General features: G+C 42.6%; 1 protein-coding gene across 1 annotated transcript in view; it reads left to right on the top strand.

Annotated features, from left to right (window-relative positions):
* hmcn2 (hemicentin 2) overlaps positions 1-19,113 on the top strand; it is a 38,825-nt gene that overhangs the window by 14,917 nt on the left and 4,795 nt on the right. The window contains exons 23-65 of the mRNA XM_079557754.1: positions 2,239-2,366; positions 3,700-3,951; positions 4,176-4,259; positions 6,569-6,760; positions 6,851-6,981; positions 7,641-7,785; positions 8,179-8,305; positions 9,120-9,277; positions 9,666-9,944; positions 10,031-10,167; positions 11,086-11,236; positions 11,326-11,544; positions 11,627-11,740; positions 11,826-12,013; positions 12,085-12,181; positions 12,266-12,427; positions 12,511-12,624; positions 12,700-12,890; positions 12,976-13,057; positions 13,125-13,256; positions 13,336-13,479; positions 13,559-13,718; positions 13,786-13,910; positions 13,974-14,157; positions 14,248-14,345; positions 14,429-14,707; positions 14,786-14,973; positions 15,107-15,188; positions 15,304-15,440; positions 15,515-15,656; positions 15,747-15,891; positions 15,962-16,089; positions 16,159-16,315; positions 16,394-16,515; positions 16,588-16,752; positions 16,849-16,956; positions 17,045-17,179; positions 17,242-17,376; positions 17,552-17,821; positions 17,899-18,089; positions 18,165-18,378; positions 18,462-18,593; positions 18,773-18,963. Of these exons, the coding sequence (XP_079413880.1) occupies positions 2,239-2,366; positions 3,700-3,951; positions 4,176-4,259; positions 6,569-6,760; positions 6,851-6,981; positions 7,641-7,785; positions 8,179-8,305; positions 9,120-9,277; positions 9,666-9,944; positions 10,031-10,167; positions 11,086-11,236; positions 11,326-11,544; positions 11,627-11,740; positions 11,826-12,013; positions 12,085-12,181; positions 12,266-12,427; positions 12,511-12,624; positions 12,700-12,890; positions 12,976-13,057; positions 13,125-13,256; positions 13,336-13,479; positions 13,559-13,718; positions 13,786-13,910; positions 13,974-14,157; positions 14,248-14,345; positions 14,429-14,707; positions 14,786-14,973; positions 15,107-15,188; positions 15,304-15,440; positions 15,515-15,656; positions 15,747-15,891; positions 15,962-16,089; positions 16,159-16,315; positions 16,394-16,515; positions 16,588-16,752; positions 16,849-16,956; positions 17,045-17,179; positions 17,242-17,376; positions 17,552-17,821; positions 17,899-18,089; positions 18,165-18,378; positions 18,462-18,593; positions 18,773-18,963 (6,715 nt within the window). The remainder of the gene's footprint in view (positions 1-2,238; positions 2,367-3,699; positions 3,952-4,175; positions 4,260-6,568; positions 6,761-6,850; positions 6,982-7,640; positions 7,786-8,178; positions 8,306-9,119; positions 9,278-9,665; positions 9,945-10,030; positions 10,168-11,085; positions 11,237-11,325; positions 11,545-11,626; positions 11,741-11,825; positions 12,014-12,084; positions 12,182-12,265; positions 12,428-12,510; positions 12,625-12,699; positions 12,891-12,975; positions 13,058-13,124; positions 13,257-13,335; positions 13,480-13,558; positions 13,719-13,785; positions 13,911-13,973; positions 14,158-14,247; positions 14,346-14,428; positions 14,708-14,785; positions 14,974-15,106; positions 15,189-15,303; positions 15,441-15,514; positions 15,657-15,746; positions 15,892-15,961; positions 16,090-16,158; positions 16,316-16,393; positions 16,516-16,587; positions 16,753-16,848; positions 16,957-17,044; positions 17,180-17,241; positions 17,377-17,551; positions 17,822-17,898; positions 18,090-18,164; positions 18,379-18,461; positions 18,594-18,772; positions 18,964-19,113) is intronic.

Raw genomic sequence — 19,113 nt, 5'->3', positions numbered from 1 at the left:
TAAAAGCTTCTTGAAAAAAGCATCAAAATAGCAACAGAACAGCAACAAAAAAGCAAGAAAACTGATTACAAAAAATGACAAAACAAGTGACAAAAACGAGATGTAAATGAGGATGAAAACAGCAAAAGAAAAAAGCATCAAAAGAGCAACAAAAATGTGCCAAAAAAGCATAAGGGTTAAAGGGATATTTCAGGATTCTTGACATAGAACCTCATTTCCAAGTTATGCAGAGTGTTGTTGATTTCTGGAGATTTTTTGAAAATTATAATTCATGCAGTTATTATATTTGAAGAGTTTAGTGGTGCTAGGCTAGTGCTAGGCTAGCACATGTCTATGGTAACTAGTAGCCTACATTAAAAACCTCTTCAAAATCATCGGGTAGTCCTCCAAACGTTGCCATATCTGATTTGTAGAAAGCTCCTTTGTGAGTTCCACATGTAGTAGTGCCGGCCGCAGGTAAACAAACCACTGTAGAACCTAGTAGTAACCTAGCAGATCCCTCCGCCGCTGCGTAGCTTACAACCAGGAAGCTGGTGCTGCTCAGATATAAGTTATTTTTAATGTAAAATGGTTTTATTATATATAATTATTCAGTCAACACAGACATTTATATCGGTAGTCTGGTGTTATAAGTGATTTACCTCAAGTTCACTGTGCTTGGGTCAGTCTGCTTTTAATGCAGGCTACTAGTTACCAAAGACATGAGCTAGCCTAGCACTAGCCTAGCACCACTAAACTCTTCAAATATAAGGACTGCATGAATTAAAATATATATATGTATCTACAGAAATCAACAGCAAATGGCCCTATGTCAAAAATCCTGAAATATCCCTTTAAGACTCCACTTAAACCAACAGTAGAGGGACATAAACAGTGGATCAATAATCCTCAAACTGTGGTACAAATGCCACTGGTGCTACTTGGGCTGATTGGATGATTGTGAGTTATTGTATCTCCTGTCACTCATTGTGTAGACAGGATGACTCACTTGTGAAACACAAGTTCTGCATCCTCGTCAGACGCCCCCACCGCAACAGTTATCGGGTATTGGGTTGACGGACAAGTAGTGAGTTCTGTAACGTTGACCGATCCCGTTTATGAGGTCGGTGTGGGGGCGGCGTGGGGGGGGGGTGCCAGGAAAAGGGGAGCAAAATGAACTGACGAAGGAAGAGATACAATTCCTGCCTGTTGTGCACTTCCCTGGGGAGCGTTAGCAGTAAAACAACATGCTGACGCTTTACTAGAGCCGTCTGATGAGAATAACATAGCCCTGTGAAGCGAAACCGCCCCCACATGGGCTCAGGCTATGCACTCGCCGGAACTCTGGAAACATCCAGCTGCGTAAAGGGAGATTCATTCTCTCCAGATACTTTTTGGTTCAGAAGAATAAACGTCAGACCACGCTGCTTGTTGAAATATTTTAGATCGTTGGGCAGCGAGATTTATACTACGGCGAAATGTTTAGTCTGGTGGTAAATAAAAGGATCTGTGGGTGTTTAATGACAGAGCTTCTCCTTTTTGTCACTGTATTTGTCTGAACAAAATCTAGGTCCCGGTGGGTTCATTTTGCCCCAGTTTTGTAAAGCCGTGATTACTTTTGCACAGCAGTGTAAGACAAGTGGTTGACAACAGTGTCAGGGAGTCAGGAGTGTGCTGGTGCTGACACTTCAAACAGAAGTGCACTCACAGGCTGACCACTACAGTCATTTGATTTCAAAGCCTCTCCCTGGGCTTTTGGGCTGGGAGCACCATATGTGACACTGAAATAGAGGACGCTTTGTGCTTTCGGACTATTTCTGCCGCTTCCTTATATTCTGTTTTTGTTGTAGTTGAGCTGCCTAGCACTCACACTTATCACAGATACATTACAGGGTTGTGTTTACATTCGTTCCTATACAATTGCGTATCCTGTGCCGCTATTCAACACACTCTCAAATTCCCTGACCTACTTAAAAAACTAATTTCAAACAGTGGGTTTTGGTGCAAGGCATTAACTGCTCAAGGGATTCTGTTTGGAGCCGCCTGTAACGCTGAATAATCACGCACGGATGTGTTTGCCCAAAACTGTGCCGTCAATATTGAAACAGAAAAAGCAAGAACTGTGGAGAATCAATCTTTCACCTAGCATGGCCCGTCTCATAAATGCTTAGTCACTCCCAGACTCACGGATAGCTTTTCTGCATGCTGTTTGTAAATGACAATGATTTCAGCTGCCATTCTTATTGCTTCACTCCTCAGGTTTACAGTGTTGCCTTCAGGGTCGCTGAAGATCACTGATGTGCGCCTGATTGACAACAAACTATACACCTGCACTGCCGAAAACCCCGCGGGCAACGTGTCCCTGAGCTACAGCCTACACATTCAAGGTAACCAAGGAGCTATTAAAATTGTACAAAACTAAGCTCTTCATACGTGTATTAAAGCATTTAAAGATGCATTGTGGAACTCTTTAGATGAAAAACAAACGTCTTTTTGTGACCCGATGGGGATGGCTGTGTGGGTGGTCAGCATGGCACCTTTACTTTCCATCACAGTGGTCTCTATGATGCTCTAGGACTAATTGTTTTGTAGGTTTTCTGAGTTTTCTGGTGAGAGGGTCCATCAGCAGTTATAACCTACCAGAAACTCTAAAACCAAATGATCCTGGAGCATCGTAGAAGCCACTGTGATGGAAAGTAAAGGCGCAAGTCTAACCACTAGGTCACTAAAAGGTCAAATATGCACAAATGAAAAGGGTATTTTTTCACATAAAAGTTCCATAGTGTACCTTTAAATAGGGGGTGTCGTGTGTTTTGCAGGTCTTTGGCAACAGTCTCAAACTCATCTTTATCACCATTTGCAATTTGTTGGTTAGAAAATGCAATACTGATCAAAACAGCTGAAACAAATTAACCATTAGTTTCACCTCCTTGCTCTCCTTTGCTCAGCTTTTTCAATAAAGAGAAAAAAAAGAAAAAGAGAAAATGTGTCTCGAGTGGCTGTGGCTTTTTAATTTGCAATGCTAAAAATAGCCTTTAGTGAAGTTCCAAAGATTACTCAATGATGCGCTAGTGACTCAAAACTCAGCTCCAGGTATGTTTTTAACGAGAGAACAACATTGTAACATGGTTAAAAGCTCTTTAAAATTTCATTTTGCATAATATCCTCTTTAGTTTGATACTTGCCTTGTCTACGGCTGCACAGTATGTGTAAAAATTGCATTCGCATGTGCAATAACCCCTTTGCAAAAGTACGTGCAATAATCTCTGTATCTGCGCCACTTGTAACTACAACTGTAAACTTTGCACCTACTTTTTATAGTCTGTTCTTATTTTTATCCTATTTATTTATTCTAATTTCCTTATTGTTATAATTTCGCCCCTTAAGATTTTTGCACATTTCCTGTCTGTTTTTGCACAATCTGAGTGATCTTATTGGATGCCAATTGTAACAAGTGAATTTCTCCATAGTGAGATTAATACAGGATATGACTGGATTATCTTATCTCTTATTTGATAACTGTCCAGGGTATTACATTTTACCATTTGTTTTTCAATAGTTTGTCCAAAAAAAAAAAAAAAAAAAAAAACAGAATCAAGGCTACAATGACTAAAATGTAACTCTTTTCAAATGCTAAAAATGTAGATTAAATATTGCCATTTTGTTTTGTGAAATGAGCCCAAGGACTCTGCCGTTTTTAATTCATGTATATTTCTCCAGCAAAGCCCAGGATCCAGCCAGCACCGTCCCTCCTGAAAGCCGTTGTTGGCCAAACCGTGACCCTGCCCTGTGCGGCACAGGGAGAGCCCAGCCCAGAGGTCAGCTGGTTTCACAATGGGGTCCCTGTTGGGGTCAAGAACACTACACCCTTGAGACTCCTACAGGTCAAACTTTCTGACAAGGGCGTTTACCAGTGTGTGGCCAAAAACAGTGCGGGACAAGAGACCATGGAGATCAAGTTGGAAATACTAGGTACCGTACACATGTGCAGGTTGTTGCATTAATGACAAAAGTAGTTTTTCCCAGCTTGTGCTCTGCCATAACTTGAGATTTCTTACAAATTTTGTGGAAGCAGAGAGATCTTTCATTTACTCCCTTGAGACTGTGACTGTGACACTTAATTAGCAATGCCTGCTTTTTACTTCATCTCTGTGACTCTTTGAACGAGCCCTGAAAATGTTTTTGCAAATCCGCAGAGGCCCCATCCTTCATCGAACCTGGGGATTCCATCATGGAGAAAGTAGCGAACAGCCGTGTCATCATTCCTTGCCCTGCTGAAGGTTTGAACTCTCGATGTGTTTACTCTTTTATACACTGAATATAGAAATGTATTAAAAGGTTTAGACACGGCAAAGTGCAGAGTGACTAATCCAGGAGCCTAAAATGGATACAGCCTCACCTGACCTTACATAAGAGGTTGTTTAGGGTTATTTTCTTTTACACACACTTCTGTAATACCACTAACTTCTTCATGATCCGTAGCTTGCTTGGGATCTTGTCATTATGAAACGATGCATTGTTTGTGTACAAGGTGTCATAGTAACTTGCTTGTTAGGATAAGGTAAAGACAAGCACAAAATGCGTGGCAACAGCTGCAGTATCAGTCTGCCTGCTGCCTCAGCGGACCACATCTGGTTCCGGTGTGACGAGACCCGCTGCGAGAGGAATCCTAATTACAGACTGCCGCTGCTGTAGATAAAGGACAGGGACGGCTGAGGTGCACCGTGAGGTTCAGGGAAATCTACACTTCTCCAGTTCATCTGCTGTGCTAAGCTATGCTCGGGCACAAGCAGAATGCCTGTATTTCTTACCTATGACACAAAACTATGGAGAACTCAAAACCTGATTTTCAATGTGAACGTTGTAAGAAATCTATCATTTTTACAATGGCTTTACTTTATTGAAATTTATAGGCTATGTTTTAAAGTTTGCATAATAACAGCACAGTGGCACAGGAAGTGTCTCACAGAGGAGACCGTAGACCAGGTCTTTCTGTGTCAGGAGTTTGTGTTTTCTCTGTGTCTGCCTAGGTTTCCTCAGGGGTTTACACTTTCTTCTACCTAAAGTTTCCGGGTCAGGTTGGTCCATAATGGCCAATAGCAAAGTCAGACCACCATAGACCCAACATCCCACTCCATTTTGTTGTACAACGAGTGCAAGTATAACTACAAATAATGCAGTAGAGTTAACCTTTAAAACGGTAAATTCACCAAGTAATAAGCACTTTAATGCTTAACACAAGCAGCTAATAGCAGGAGACAAGGATTCCCTTATTATCCTCCAGAGAAGCACTCATGTACTCATGTTCTCCGGATAAAGCACAGCTTTTGCCGGAAGGATGTTGCTAACAACAACAAGCCCTTTTCGTTTGATAGTAGTAATTATTTGAGAAACACATGGGATAAATAATCCCAGGCTATACGGACCCAGGCAAATTCATCCAAAGTGCTCTAATGAGATCAGTTAACATCTAAAACAGAACATCTGTGTGCGTTTCCTCCGTGCAATGAGATAATGGTTTTGCATGTCAATGTGTTTTCACATGACTGCCTTGGGCTACTGCTGGTATAAGGACAGTCATTTCTGGACATGAGGAGGGTGTGTCCACCTCTCATTGCTGGTGCTTGTATATATAACACCTCTGTAAATAGACAGAGGGGCATTTGAATCTGTCCGCGGCTCTAAATGTTTCTTACTGTTTCCTTGCTCTGGCTGACTGCTTCATGAAGCTACCATTGTACCTTTTCCCAAAGAGTGTTTTTTTTAATATATATATATATATATATATATACCATGAATCCACCAAAGACATCTGTGCCAGGCCTCTGAATGTACACACTTGAGCTTTTGAACTGCTTGTCCTATTCTTACTGCTAAATCCTCAAGCTCCTACAATTCACAATTCCACTGCATTTTGCATTAATATTCATGCCTCTGACAATGAAGTATTAGAGTATGTCTGTGAGGACACTTTAGTGTAGTCTCTCCCGCTGTGCTGTCAAGGCAGATAAATGATTGGCTTTTTATAATCTGGAATAGTCGCTTGCCTGTTATGTTTAGGAGATGAGAGAAGGCTGTAAAATTAATCACAAATTACCATAATCACATTAACAGCTGTATCAACATTAGGACTGGGTGAGATGTTGATAAGAATTTAATAGTGATCTGATCCCTGTGACAATCTGCCAATTTGGAAGAACAAAAGCACTAAAGAACTGTAATATTTAGTTTTGCAAGAATGTTAGAAATGTATTTTTACAACATCAGTGTGTAGATCAGTTAAAGCGCTGCCTGTTGTCAATGTAAAATCCGCCCACTCATTTCAGTACTGCCACTCCATTGATCCGATCCACTAGTGGGTTTTAGCCTGAATGTATCAGGTTGAGCCTTTCAAGATTTGTTTTTGGTGAGACTGAATATGCGGATATTATACCATCTTGCAAATAATATCACATGTTTTCCCTGTTGAGTGGAGCCTGCGTTGAGAGAGAGGGAGAGACACGCTGTATAGTTTAACTTTTTAATCTTCTTAATCTGAACAATCTGTGAAACTGATTTCAAATCCCATTCCATCTTCTGTGACTGGCAGGTTCGCCTCCTCCCAGGATTCGCTGGTTCAAGAATGGACTGGAGATTCACCCTGAGCTCTCTGAGTTTTCTGTGGCGAGGGACGGCTCTCTTATAATTAGCACAGCGTCTGCCAGCCACAGCGGGGACTTCAAATGTGTCGCGACAAACGAAGCCGGCTCTGTGGATAGAAGGACACGGCTGAAAGTGAATGGTAAAGCTTAGGATTTTAACTTTGTAAAGATAATAAAATTGTCTATAAATAATCACCAGTATGTTTTTTTGTTTTTTTTTACTGTGCCAGTTCCCCCAGAGATTCAAGATGACGGGCAGTCGCTGAACCTCACTGTCACCCTGAGGCAGCCACTGACTCTGGGCTGCGATGCCTTTGGAATCCCCTCCCCAACGATCACATGGTTCAAAGATAGTCATCCTGTAAGTTTTCTTATATTTTATTTTTACATTTTTTCTGACTGTTTATTCAATTTATACCACGGTCTGGATGAATACTCAATTCTGATAGGGCTAACTGGCGTACGTTAAAACTATGTAACGCACAGTTAATCCGGCAACAGTTAAATCACGTTCTATATCACTCCACTGCAGCTGTTTCCACAGTAACGATAAACATTTGAGTTGGAACTAGTTTCAGGTAAAATGGCTTAAAACATAAAATAACTCCTGCCCTGGACTTAAAAAAAAGTCATATATGCATATAATCTTCAATTAAACAGTCAGTTAAAAGAGCCCGGGGCCTCCTATTTTCAAGTGGCTCTCCAAAGGCGTCCTACATTTTCAACATAAGCCCAATTTTGACCATTTTCTCTGAGAAACAACTCATATCAAGTCACAATTATCGATGCACCAAATGGATGAACACAAGCTGCAAACATTTAGGTAAATATTGTAAAGATAAAATGCCTTTTGTGTATTTATTGAAATGGAATATAATTTTGGCTCCAAAATATCCCAGCTTCCTGCCACAAAAAAACGTAGAGTACCTCTGATAATAGACAAGTGGTGAGTGGTATATTTAGCTGCACAATGCCACCAAGTGGTCAGTGTGATAATTACAATGCCACATGTGTGTGCAGGTGGACAGTCCCGGGATTTATCTGCAGAATGGAAACAGACTCCTCAGGATCTTCAGAGTTCAACCAGAACATGCCGGACGTTTCCACTGCACGGCTCAAAACTCGGCCGGAGAAGCACGGCGAGAATATAATATACTGGTTCAAGGTGAGGAGCGGTGACATAATCATGCTTGTGCTGATATTTAGCATTTATAATGTGAAGCGAACGAATTACGTTTTCAGAGCTCTTATATTATCTATTGTTAAAAGAAAATCACATACTCAGTGATAGAAATGTACAATGTTTTGAAAAATAATTGAAGTATTCAGGCCTTTTACATAGTAGACCAATTCAATTGCTGTCTTTTTTTAATTCATGAAAGTAGATGTCTGTGAAAATGTCATTCAGTTCATTATACAGAAGGGTACAGCCACTATGTATTCCTAAGTGCAGGCTTTTAGTACTTTTTGTACAGTGTATAATGTAAAATGAATGACGTGACTTATGCAACATTCCCATCATGTATATTCAATTGAGCTGCTGTGTATGTGCTGACAGCTCCCCCAGAGATCTCAGGGACATCCGGACGGCAGGAGCTGTCCGTTGTGCTGGGGCAGGAAGTGGAGTTTCAGTGCAGAGTCAGCGGACGGCCAGCTCCAAAGGTGGAATGGAGTCGTGATGGAGAGTAAGACAAAACATGTTTTCATTCTAGGGCTTTAAGAGTAATCGCTATCAAAGCTGCGGTTTACAAGGCTAGTGACCAAATCGCTAAGGCTGCAGTTATTGAGATAATATGGTGTGACTGGTATAAAATACACTTATTATGTTTAAACTTAGCGGTTCATATTTGAGTCTTTTCTCAATGTTTATGCTCCTGGGCCTATTCAACCTCTTATCCGCCACCTGAACTGAGCACATTTTCTACAGTCCGGCTTTACCCAAATATAAAAGCTTCTTGAAAAAAGTGTCAGAATAGCAACAAAAATTCCGCAAAAACGTGAAGAAAAAGTGACCGAAATGTGACGAAAATGAAGAAAAAAGCCACAAAAGAGCAACAAAAATGAGACAAAAAAAAGGATGGAAATGCAACAAAAGAGCGATAAAAACGTGACAAAAAGGTGATAGAAAAGTGACAAAAATGTGACGAAAAAGGGATGAAAATGCAACAACAGAAGCAACAAAAGAGCAAGATAAAAGTGACAAAAATGCATGAAAAAAAAAACAATGAAAAAAGGTGACAAAAAAAGTGACAAAAACGAGAGGAAAGTGACCTGTTTGGGTGAGTTTTGTCGATTTGGGTAAAGCTGAACCAGAGAAATTGCACTTAGGTAGGGGGTTTAGAGTTTTATATAATGGCAACTTAATCATGATTTTACAAAACAATCTTACCTTACTTGTCAGAAAAAAATGCATACTTTTGCCTATTTTAGGCCTAACTCAATCCACATTCATTATATTTATTTCATGAAGTTTGTTTTCCCACCCCTTTTTTCTGACAGAGTGTTGTCCCCTGACGGAGACCCTCATGTGGAGTTTCTGGAGGAGGGCCAGGTTTTAAAGGTCAAGTCCGTTCGTCTCCGGGACCAGGGACTGTACCAGTGTTTGGCCAGCAATAACGCGGGGACACAGATGCGGCAGTTCAGATTAACAGTGCATGGTCTGTATTCTGATGATTGACCAACTAAATGTTATAACACTGCTTTTTTAATAACAATGTCTTTGACATAAAAATCGTGACTTTGCATTTTACATAAATAACATTAATTTGTGCATTTTAGTAAGCACCAAAGGTTTCACTTATAAAATCTATTAATAAAACAATAGTGTCCTTTTGTATCTCTATCCAGATGAATGTTGCGTTTGCCCTCAATTTGTACTTCATTTTTGCCTGCGTAATATATTAAACATCCCCTCTACTGTTCTGCTGACAGTGCTTTTTCCTTCTCATACCACGACACTTACCTGCAAATCTAATCTAGCTCTGTGCTGCGGGCTCATAAAAAGGTTATTGGATGTTAAAAGTGTCTGTTTTTTCCTCTTCGCAGCCCCTCCGACCATTAAAGGGCCCGGCGAGACAACAGATGTGTCGGTGGTGCTCGGTTTCTCCACGGTGCTGCCCTGTGATGTGGAGGGCTCTCCTCCTCCCACCATCACCTGGCTGAAGGACAACCAGCCCATTGTGTCCAGCCCACAGCTCACATACGCTCGAGGAGGTCAGGCATTGAGGCTGGGCTCAGCGATGGGGGAGAGCAATGGGCTGTACACCTGCAGAGCGTCTAACCCAGCGGGGACGGCCACTAAACACTACTCACTTAGTGTTCTGGGTAAATTATACACGCGCCTACTGAAATATCACACATTTAAATATGAATAATTAGATAGAATAATTATATTTAGCATTTACTTACAGTCCCGCCACAGATTGAGGGCTCATCATCCTTATTTGGAGTCCAGGCAGAGAAAGTGCGGATCAACGGAAGCTTAACTCTCTCTTGTCTGGCCAAAGGTTTCCCAGAACCCAAAGTCCAGTGGTTCAAAGATGGACAGGTGAGTGACAAAAATGCGCAAACAGTTTAGTCTTATACAAACTGATGTTGAACATGATTGACCTCTTACCCCCCGCCTTAACCGAGCACATTTCGTCCAGTTCGGCTTTACCCAAATCTAAAAGCTTCTCGACTGGAGCCTATAGACCTGTGTAACGCCTCATTTGAAACCTAAGACCTACAAAACGGATCTAAGATTTTTCCTCGCAACCTTTTTTGACGTATTTTTTTGTCATGTTTTTGTCACTTTTCTGTTGCTTTTTCATCACTTTTTAATCACCTGTTTTCTTATGTTTTTGTCGCTCGTTTGCTGCTTTTTTTGGCTGCATTTTCATCCTCATTTAAGGCTGTTTTTGTTGCTATTTTGACATGTTTTTCAAGAAGCTTTTATAGTTGGGTAAAGATGAACTGGAGAAAATACGCTCGGTTAAAGGGATACTTCAGGATATTTGACATTGGGCTTCATTTCCTAGTTATCCAGAGCGTTGTTGATTTCTGGAGATTTTTTTTTTGTAAATTCATGCATTCCTTATATTTGAAGAGTTTAGTGGCGCTAGGCTAGTGCTAGGCTAGTGCATGTCTATGGTAACTAGTAGCCTGCATTACAAACAGTCTGACCTTGACCACTTGACATTACATTACATTACTACACGTGGAATTCACAAAGGAGCTTTCTACAAATCAGATATGGCAACGTTTGGATGACTACCCGATTATTTTGAAGCATGTCTAGTTACCATAGACATGCGCTAGCCTAGCACTAGCCTAGCACCACTGAACTCTTCAAACATAAGGACTGCATGAATCCAAAAAAAAAAAAATCTCCAGAAATCAACAGCACTCCTGAAATATCCCTTTAAGGGTTTAGAGGTTAATTTTATAGAGCAAATTCATTTTTAATGTATATTTTTTTAATCAGCTGCTCACGAGAAATGTTCATGCTGGGATACGAGAGAAAGGGAATGTCCTTCATATAGAAAAGGCCGTGATGTCCCACGAGGGGAAGTACACATGTGTCGTCACTAACTCAGCAGGAGAGGACAAGAGGGACTTCCATGTCATTATTCAAGGTCTGTGTTGAAAAAGATTCTGCTTATCTGATTTATTTAGTCACATACAGACAGACATGATAACCCATCGTGTTTTTTGTTGTTGTTAGTTCCTCCAATATTCCAGCGTGTGAACAACCGAGAAGCAGCATGGGGTTTTGGACACGACGAGGATGAAGTCAGCGACGAGATGGTAGAAAAACGAGAGGTGGTCCTGGGCCATACCATCACTTTGTCGTGTGAAAGTAACGCCATACCCCCACCCCAACTCAGCTGGTACAAAGATGGGCAAAAGCTCACCTCCGCTGACGGCATCCTGCTACTTCCAGGTGGAGTCCTATACCAGGAGGGTGTTTGATTACCTCACCTCAACTGAGCCTGTACAAATGCTTTTTTTTTGGTGTCATTTAGGGGGACAGATGCTACAAATTGGTCGCGTGCAGAAAGAAGATGCCGGAAGGTATTCATGTGAGGCTGTGAACGAAGCAGGGAAAGATCAAATGCACTTTGAACTTGAGATCCTCGGTAAGAATGCACTATTTATGATGTCACTGATTAAAAGGGTTATGTACATGTGTTGGTGATTTTGTTTTTTCTGTTTTCTCTCCAGTCCCTCCTGTGATCACGGGGGCCACAGAGGAGTTCATGGAGGAAGTGGGTGCAGTGGTCAACAGCACGGTCATCCTGCATTGCGATGTGAGCGGACACCCTACTCCCTCTGTTTCCTGGCTAAGAGATGGGAAAGCAGTGCGCACAGACTTACAGCACCACATCAGTGAAGATGGGACTCAGCTCAAGGTTAAAATCTACATATGTGAGACATCAGATTAGAGGAAGAACTAAACTTACTGTGGAATTTCGTTTTTTAGCTCCTTCAGGTCGAGGCCTCGGATATGGCTGGCTATTTGTGCGTGGCAGAAAACAAGGTTGGAACTGTGGAGAAGCTTTTCAGTCTGACAGTTCAAGGTAACAAACGGTTGAAGTATTCTGTAAGTTTTCGTACTTTGTTTGACTGAGTCTTACTGTAATCTTGGTCTCCTGTAATTGCAGTTCCTCCCAGAGTCATGGGTCAAAAAGAGGAGGAGGTGAACGTCATCAAAGGCCACATGGTGTCATTACTGTGTGATGTCCAGGCTTACCCTGCAGCAGAAATAACCTGGACCAGGGATGGACAGGTGCTGAAGTACGGCAGTGGGCTACACATTCTTCCTGGTTCGTATTATTATCTTTTTTTTATGTAACACTTATGTATGTGACCATGGTATATTTTACTTTGGATGCTTATAATAACATAGGTGGACAGATGCTGCAGTTGTCCCAGGTAAAAGAAGAAGACGCAGGGCAATATGTCTGCACAGCCACTAACCCAGCAGGACAAGACCAGAAAAGCATCCTTCTCAGTGTTTATGGTAAACACAGTGCACACCCTCCAGCTCTTTCAAACACATGCAGCCACTTTGAGTTGACATTATTTTTGTTTACAGTCCTGCCCACCCTGAAGCCTCGCCCTGGTGGAGAGTCAGTGACACTGCAGGTTGGGTCCTCTGTCGCTCTGCAGTGTGAAGCTCATGGTGTGCCCAGGCCTGAGGTCACGTGGTACAAAAATGGACACCAGCTGGCACCAGGAAATGGTTTAAAGATAAATGATCATCAGCTGGAAATCACAGGAGTCCAGGTCTGAAAGAGTGATATGATTTTATAAAACATTGCTTTTAATTTGTTCAAGCTTAATCTGTATTTTTGTAATTGTGTGTCTATAGGTAGTCGATGGTGGCACTTACACCTGCAAAGTTTCCAATGTAGCTGGACAGGTGGACAGGACTTTCAGAGTTGCCGTCCATGGTAAGAAACACAGCTCACTTAAACTGCTGTAAGACGCGACTTACATATAGTTACTGTATTTCCACAGTTCCTCCAGTCCTGGATGGGCCTCTCTGGGAGTCCATTAACTATACTCTAGGCTCTCATATCGCTCTTCTATGTGAGGCTTCAGGTGTCCCTATGCCAAGTACTACCTGGCTTAAAGATGGAGCCCCAATAGGTAAGAAATAAACACCACATTTATAGGTGTAACATTTGATTAATTCCAAAGAATGACAGTGAATGTGTTTGCTGATCAGAGAGTAGCCTGCAGTGGCAGTGGTCTGTTCGCGGGAACAGGCTGGAGCTGGGCCCTCTCACTATGTCCCATTCAGGGACATACACCTGTGTGGCCAGGAACAGTGAAGGACAGTCACAAAGAGACTACAAACTCACAGTGCTGGGTGAGCATCGCCAACTGCTGAGAAAAATACTTGCCACGCTGTTGGAAGACTTACTTTAAGTGACTTCTTCTGTCCTCAGTGTCGCCCACTATCATTGATTCTCAACACCCCTCTGATGTGAGTGCACCACTTGGACAGGAGATGACCCTCGAGTGCAAAGCTAACGGCATCCCTCCACCTCGAATCAGCTGGCTCAAAGATGGTGTGAATTTATCGAGCTCAGAGACACGACAAATACAGTACGACAGCACGCACATATTAAAAATATTATTAGTCAGTATTACATTTTATATCATTGTCTTGCAGTGTGACCTCTGATGGCAGCTCCTTAACTATCCTGAAGCTGAATGCTGAAGATTCAGGGACTTACACATGTTTAGCCGTTAGCCCCTCTGGCCAGGACAGCAAGATTTACACTTTGTTTGTCTCAGGTAAGATTGAGAAATTTTGACTCTATTGTTAGCTGATATTTCATGCTTTGATCTACGTCACAGTCCCACCATCTATCTCTGGTGAGACCACTCTGCCCAGAGAGGTGCAGGCCACTCAGGACAGCTCTGTGACCCTGGAGTGTCTAACTTCAGGGAACCCTCCTCCACAAATCAGCTGGCTGAAGAACGGGCGGCCTGTGCTCCTGTCCCCTCGTTCCCGTCTCCTCTCAGGGGACTCTGTCCTAAGGTTCAATAACACAAATTTACAAACCTTTGCTTAGTAAACAACATATTTCCTAAGTAATGACTACTTAATGATTTCTTTTTTTAAACATAGGATTTCACCGGTGCAAGTCTCTGATTCTGGAGTGTACACATGTATCGCCCGTAGTCGTGCAGGGCTTGCTGAGCTCAGCTATGACTTACAAGTCCAAGGTACACACATCCACAAATGCCTCTGTGCTTCAAACTGTATTTGTTTTCTTTGATTCTACTGGTATGCCACATTTGTCCTGCAGTGCCCCCTGGTGTTGATCATGTGGAACCGGTGGAGCCCGTCACTGTTGTACAGGGGTCTTTAGTGACATTAACCTGTGAGGCTCGTGGAGTGCCTCCTCCAACTCTGACCTGGTTTAAAGATGGCCAGCCTTTGTCCCTTCACCGCAACCTACTGCTAGACGGACAAGAGACGCGGCTGCAGCTTCCTGATGTAGCTCCTTCAGACGCTGGCCTCTACAACTGTGTGGCCAGTAACCAGGCGGGCAGCAGCACCAAAGGCTTTAACCTCACTGTACTCGGTAACGACTGTCGTATAAATTCAGTTCATCTCACAAAAACTGCATCGTCTTAATAGGACAACGTGTTTACTGCTGCAGAGCCCCCTCAGATCACCAGCTCAAGCCCAGAGGAAATGATGTTAGCAGTGAACAGTGTCCTGGAGCTGCAGTGCACTGCTGTGGGAAACCCTCCTCCTACACTCAGCTGGCTCAAAGACGGAAACCCCATCGACAAAACGGACATTGTTCAAGAGAATGGACGCTTTGTCAGGATTAGCAAAGTACAGGTAATGTTCAACTAGAAATGTGTGTGTACTTTATAAAGTATATATAAATATGTCAGAGAAATTACACACTTAATTATGCATTTCCCAAGATGATTTAAATTAAATACCACAAACTGATTGTTTTTTATTCAAGACTGAAGATGCTGGCCTGTACACCTGCCTTGCCAGCAGCCTGGCAGGACAAGATGGGAAAAACCACTGGGTGCGCATCCAAGGTGCTTAATTTAGCATTGACCTATTTTTCATCCCAACTATCCCAGATAATGCAATGAGCAAAAAATATTGATTACATTTGGAGATTTTCTCTTATTGTATTAATTAATCTTTTAGTGCCCCCGACTCTTGTTGGCTCTGGTGATGTGAGAACAATGACTGTCCCAGTGAGTGGACATCTGACCCTGGAGTGTTTGTTTGACAGTGACCCCCCTCCCAATATAGAGTGGTACAAGGATGATGCCAAAATGCAGGTAACATTAGAAGAGAACTGATATTGGTCAAATGTTTGTCTTGAAAAACCTAACTTGTCTTTGCTTGTTACCAGTTAGGCGGGCGTGTCCAGGGGCTGGCGGGAGGCCAGTATCTCGAAATCCAAGAGGTCAGGCTTGATGACAGTGGTCACTACAGCTGTGTGGTGACCAACATGGCGGGAAGCACCAGTTTGTTCTTCACAGTGGAGATTTTATGTAAGAGATGTATTTATTTATTGTTTTTAAAAGGTCATTCATATTTGTTGAGAACATTCTAAAGGTAAATCTACACGAAACTGTTCACAGTACCACCCGTCATAAAGGAGAGCAGCTCAACAGTGACTGCACATGTAGACCAGGATGCACTTTTACCATGTGAAGTCCAAGGGGACTCTACTCCCACTGTCATGTGGCGAAAAGATGGCTTTCCCTTGCCCCAGGATAATGGAAAGTAAGTTTTGTGTAATCAAACAATAAAACACAATATGGGGCTTATTGACAGGAAATCGTTACTTTTCTAGGTTCACTCAGTTACCACAGGGCTCCTTGCGCATACGAAAGGTTCAATTAAGTGACTCTGGACGATACTTCTGCACTGTATCTAACCAGGCAGGCTCAGACCACAGAGGAATAGATTTAAGAGTGTTTGGTAAGCTTCACAATAAGCAAAATTACCATGAATATGTATATTCGGGGTAAATGTATTTTCTTTTGTTAGTGGGTCCATCTATCAGCCCCGGACCGTTCAATGTAACAGCTACCACAGGGGTTAGAGCTGTTTTGAGCTGTGAGACCACTGGTATACCACCCCCTAAAGTGTCCTGGAAGAGGAACGGTGCGCCACTCGATGTCAGCCAGTATCCTGACCAGTACAGGTAAACGCAGCTTTATATCACACAGAATCCCTGTAATATATCTGCAAGTTTAATGTTTTTTGTTTCTTTTTTAACTAGGTTACTTACGTCTGGTTCTTTGGTTATCTTGTCTCCAACCAATGAGGATGAGGGTTACTTTGAATGCACTGCAGTCAATGAAGCTGGGGAGGAAAGAAGGGTCATTGAGGTTCTTTTGCAAGGTAACAAAAAGCTAATGTATTTATCAAAGTTCAATATTTCAAAATGTATCTCAACCTTTTCTTGCTTCACAGTCCCCCCATCTATTGAGGACGACACCACTACCGTCACAGCAGTCAAACTGTCTCCTGTGGTGCTCCCTTGTCACGTACAAGGACGGCCAAAGCCTACAGTCACCTGGACTAAAGGTGGAGCTAAACTAGGGGCCAGAGGAGGAAGTTATCGAGTTCTACCAACTGGTCAGTGTTCACACAATGTTTGTTTTTGGCCACAAAAAAGGAACTTGACTGTTGTGTTAAGCTTTGATTGTAAAATAACCAGAATATAACTACTAGGTGTATTGGAGATCACATCTGCGGCACCGAGTCATGCTGGTAGATACACGTGCTCGGCCCGAAACCCAGCTGGTGTGGCGCACAAGCACATCTCTCTCATTGTCCAAGGTGAGTGGTGGACTTCATGGGTTTACACTGCACTGGATATTTCCTCATACTGTAAATATAACAATATAAAGAATATGTCTGCACTCAGAGCCCCCAGAGATCAAGCCGATGGCTGAAGAAGTCCAAGTGGTTCTGAATCACAGGACAGTTTTACCATGTGAGGTTCAAGGCTTCCCCAGACCCTCTGTAACGTGGCAAAGAGAGGGGGTACCCATTTCAGCAGGTAACTAAACTAAGGCCAACTGACGGTACAGCTAAAATGTTTACTAACCTATTTTTCCTCAGGTCATAGACTGGCAGTGCTGTCAAATGGAGCTCTGAAGTTCTCCCGTGTTACACTTGGTGATGCAGGGACCTACCAGTGCCTGGCTAAGAATAAAGCTGGTCTAGCCGTGGGCCGTACCAAACTCGTTCTTCAAGGTTAGCAATACAAATGCTGATAATTAGTATTCAGCATTTGCTGATCTCAGCTTATTCTTTTGCCACAGAAGCCAAACAGACTCTGTCACTTGGGCATTCAACGCCTGCAGTTACATTCACATCCATATGCATTCATGCATCTTTTATAAAAATAAATTAAAACCATGTTTTCCAGTTCCTCCGGTGCTGAGTGTGCCCCGTGTGGAGTACACTGCTGTGCTAGGCCAACCAATTAGTCTGGAGTGTGTTGCTGATGGGCAGCCCCAGCCTGAAGTCTCATGGCACAAAGAGAGGAGGCCTGTGGTGGATGGGGCGCACATCCGTGTTTTTGCAAATGGAACCTTGTCTATTCCTTCAACACAGCGCAGTGATGCAGGCCTCTACTCCTGCTCTGCCAAAAATGTTGCTGGCAGAGCTAGCCATGACATCAGGCTAATGATTCAAGGTATTCAAGGTTATAGCTTAATAGAGACACAATTGTAAATGTGTGAGGCTCAATATTAAAGTACATTGTGTTTGTAGTGCCCCCAGTAATTGCTCCTGCTCAGACAGAGCTGTCAGTAATTCAAGGATTTCAGGCCCTGCTGCCCTGTGCTGCCCAAGGCTCCCCAGAGCCCCGAGTGTCATGGGAGAAAGATGGAATCATTGTCCCTATGCGCCCTGGAAAATTCACAGTCCTTCGATCTGGAGAGCTGATCGTTGAGCGGGCTGAGGTAAGATTCTTGAAAACAGTAACTTCACACAGCCTTTTGAAAAAATACGTAATTATGCATCTGATCTCTTCACAGCTGGGAGATGCTGGTGTGTTTACATGTGTGGCTACTAATGCAGCAGGTTCAGTGAGACAGGACATCCGCCTATCTATCAATATGAGGCCTGCCTTTAAGGAGCTCCCAGGAGACATGACCCTGAACAAAGGGCAAAACCTGAGTCTCTCCTGCCACGCTCAGGGCACACCTGCTCCTGTCATCTCCTGGATGGTCAACAACAGCCCCATCACAGGTATTTTATCTTTTATTCTATTTTTTTTTATTAATGCATCTGCAATTCAAATGATGAATCAGATCTACCTTTATTCTTCACAGGCAACCTGGATGAAGCAGGCAGGAGCTCACTGTTTATTGAAAATGTGGCAATGGCCAATGCTGGGACTTACGTGTGCACTGCAGAAAACACTGTGGGCTCCATTAGAGCCCTCTCATTCATTCGTATCAGGGGTACGTACGATGTCATTACAGACTTTATGAATCCACAAGGGATATTTCTTTGTCGCAGTAGCTCAAATGGTAATCTTTGAAACAAAAGATCGGAATATAATAGTTACGCTATATTATAATATACAATTATATTTGATTTGCTGTGGCTTAGAAGCATTTGTTTCTCAATGTGTTCCCAGAGCCTCCTGTGCTAAAGGGTGAAGCCCATATGACTCAAACAGTGGTCCAAGGCGGCGCTGCAGTGCTGGATTGTCCCGTTCATGGAGACCCCAGCCCTGTCCTGCGCTGGCTGAAGGACACCAAACCACTGCTCCGCTCATTACGCATGCAGACACTTCTCAATGGATCCTTGGTCATTTACAGCATCACTGTAAATATTGCAGCTTTTATCTTTTATTTTTGAATTTGATATCAGTTGATAGGATCCTTTTTGGTGATAGTCTTGCTTTCTACCTCAAACAAGAAGTATTTCTCACTAACCATAAACTCTGCTGATTCTCAAAATGATTCTTTTGCTACA

Source organism: Gobius niger, assembly GCF_951799975.1.
Source record: "Gobius niger genome assembly, chromosome: 1".
NCBI classification, from domain to species: Eukaryota; Metazoa; Chordata; class Actinopteri; order Gobiiformes; family Gobiidae; genus Gobius; species Gobius niger.
This window is presented reverse-complemented; position numbering and strand designations above follow the sequence as displayed.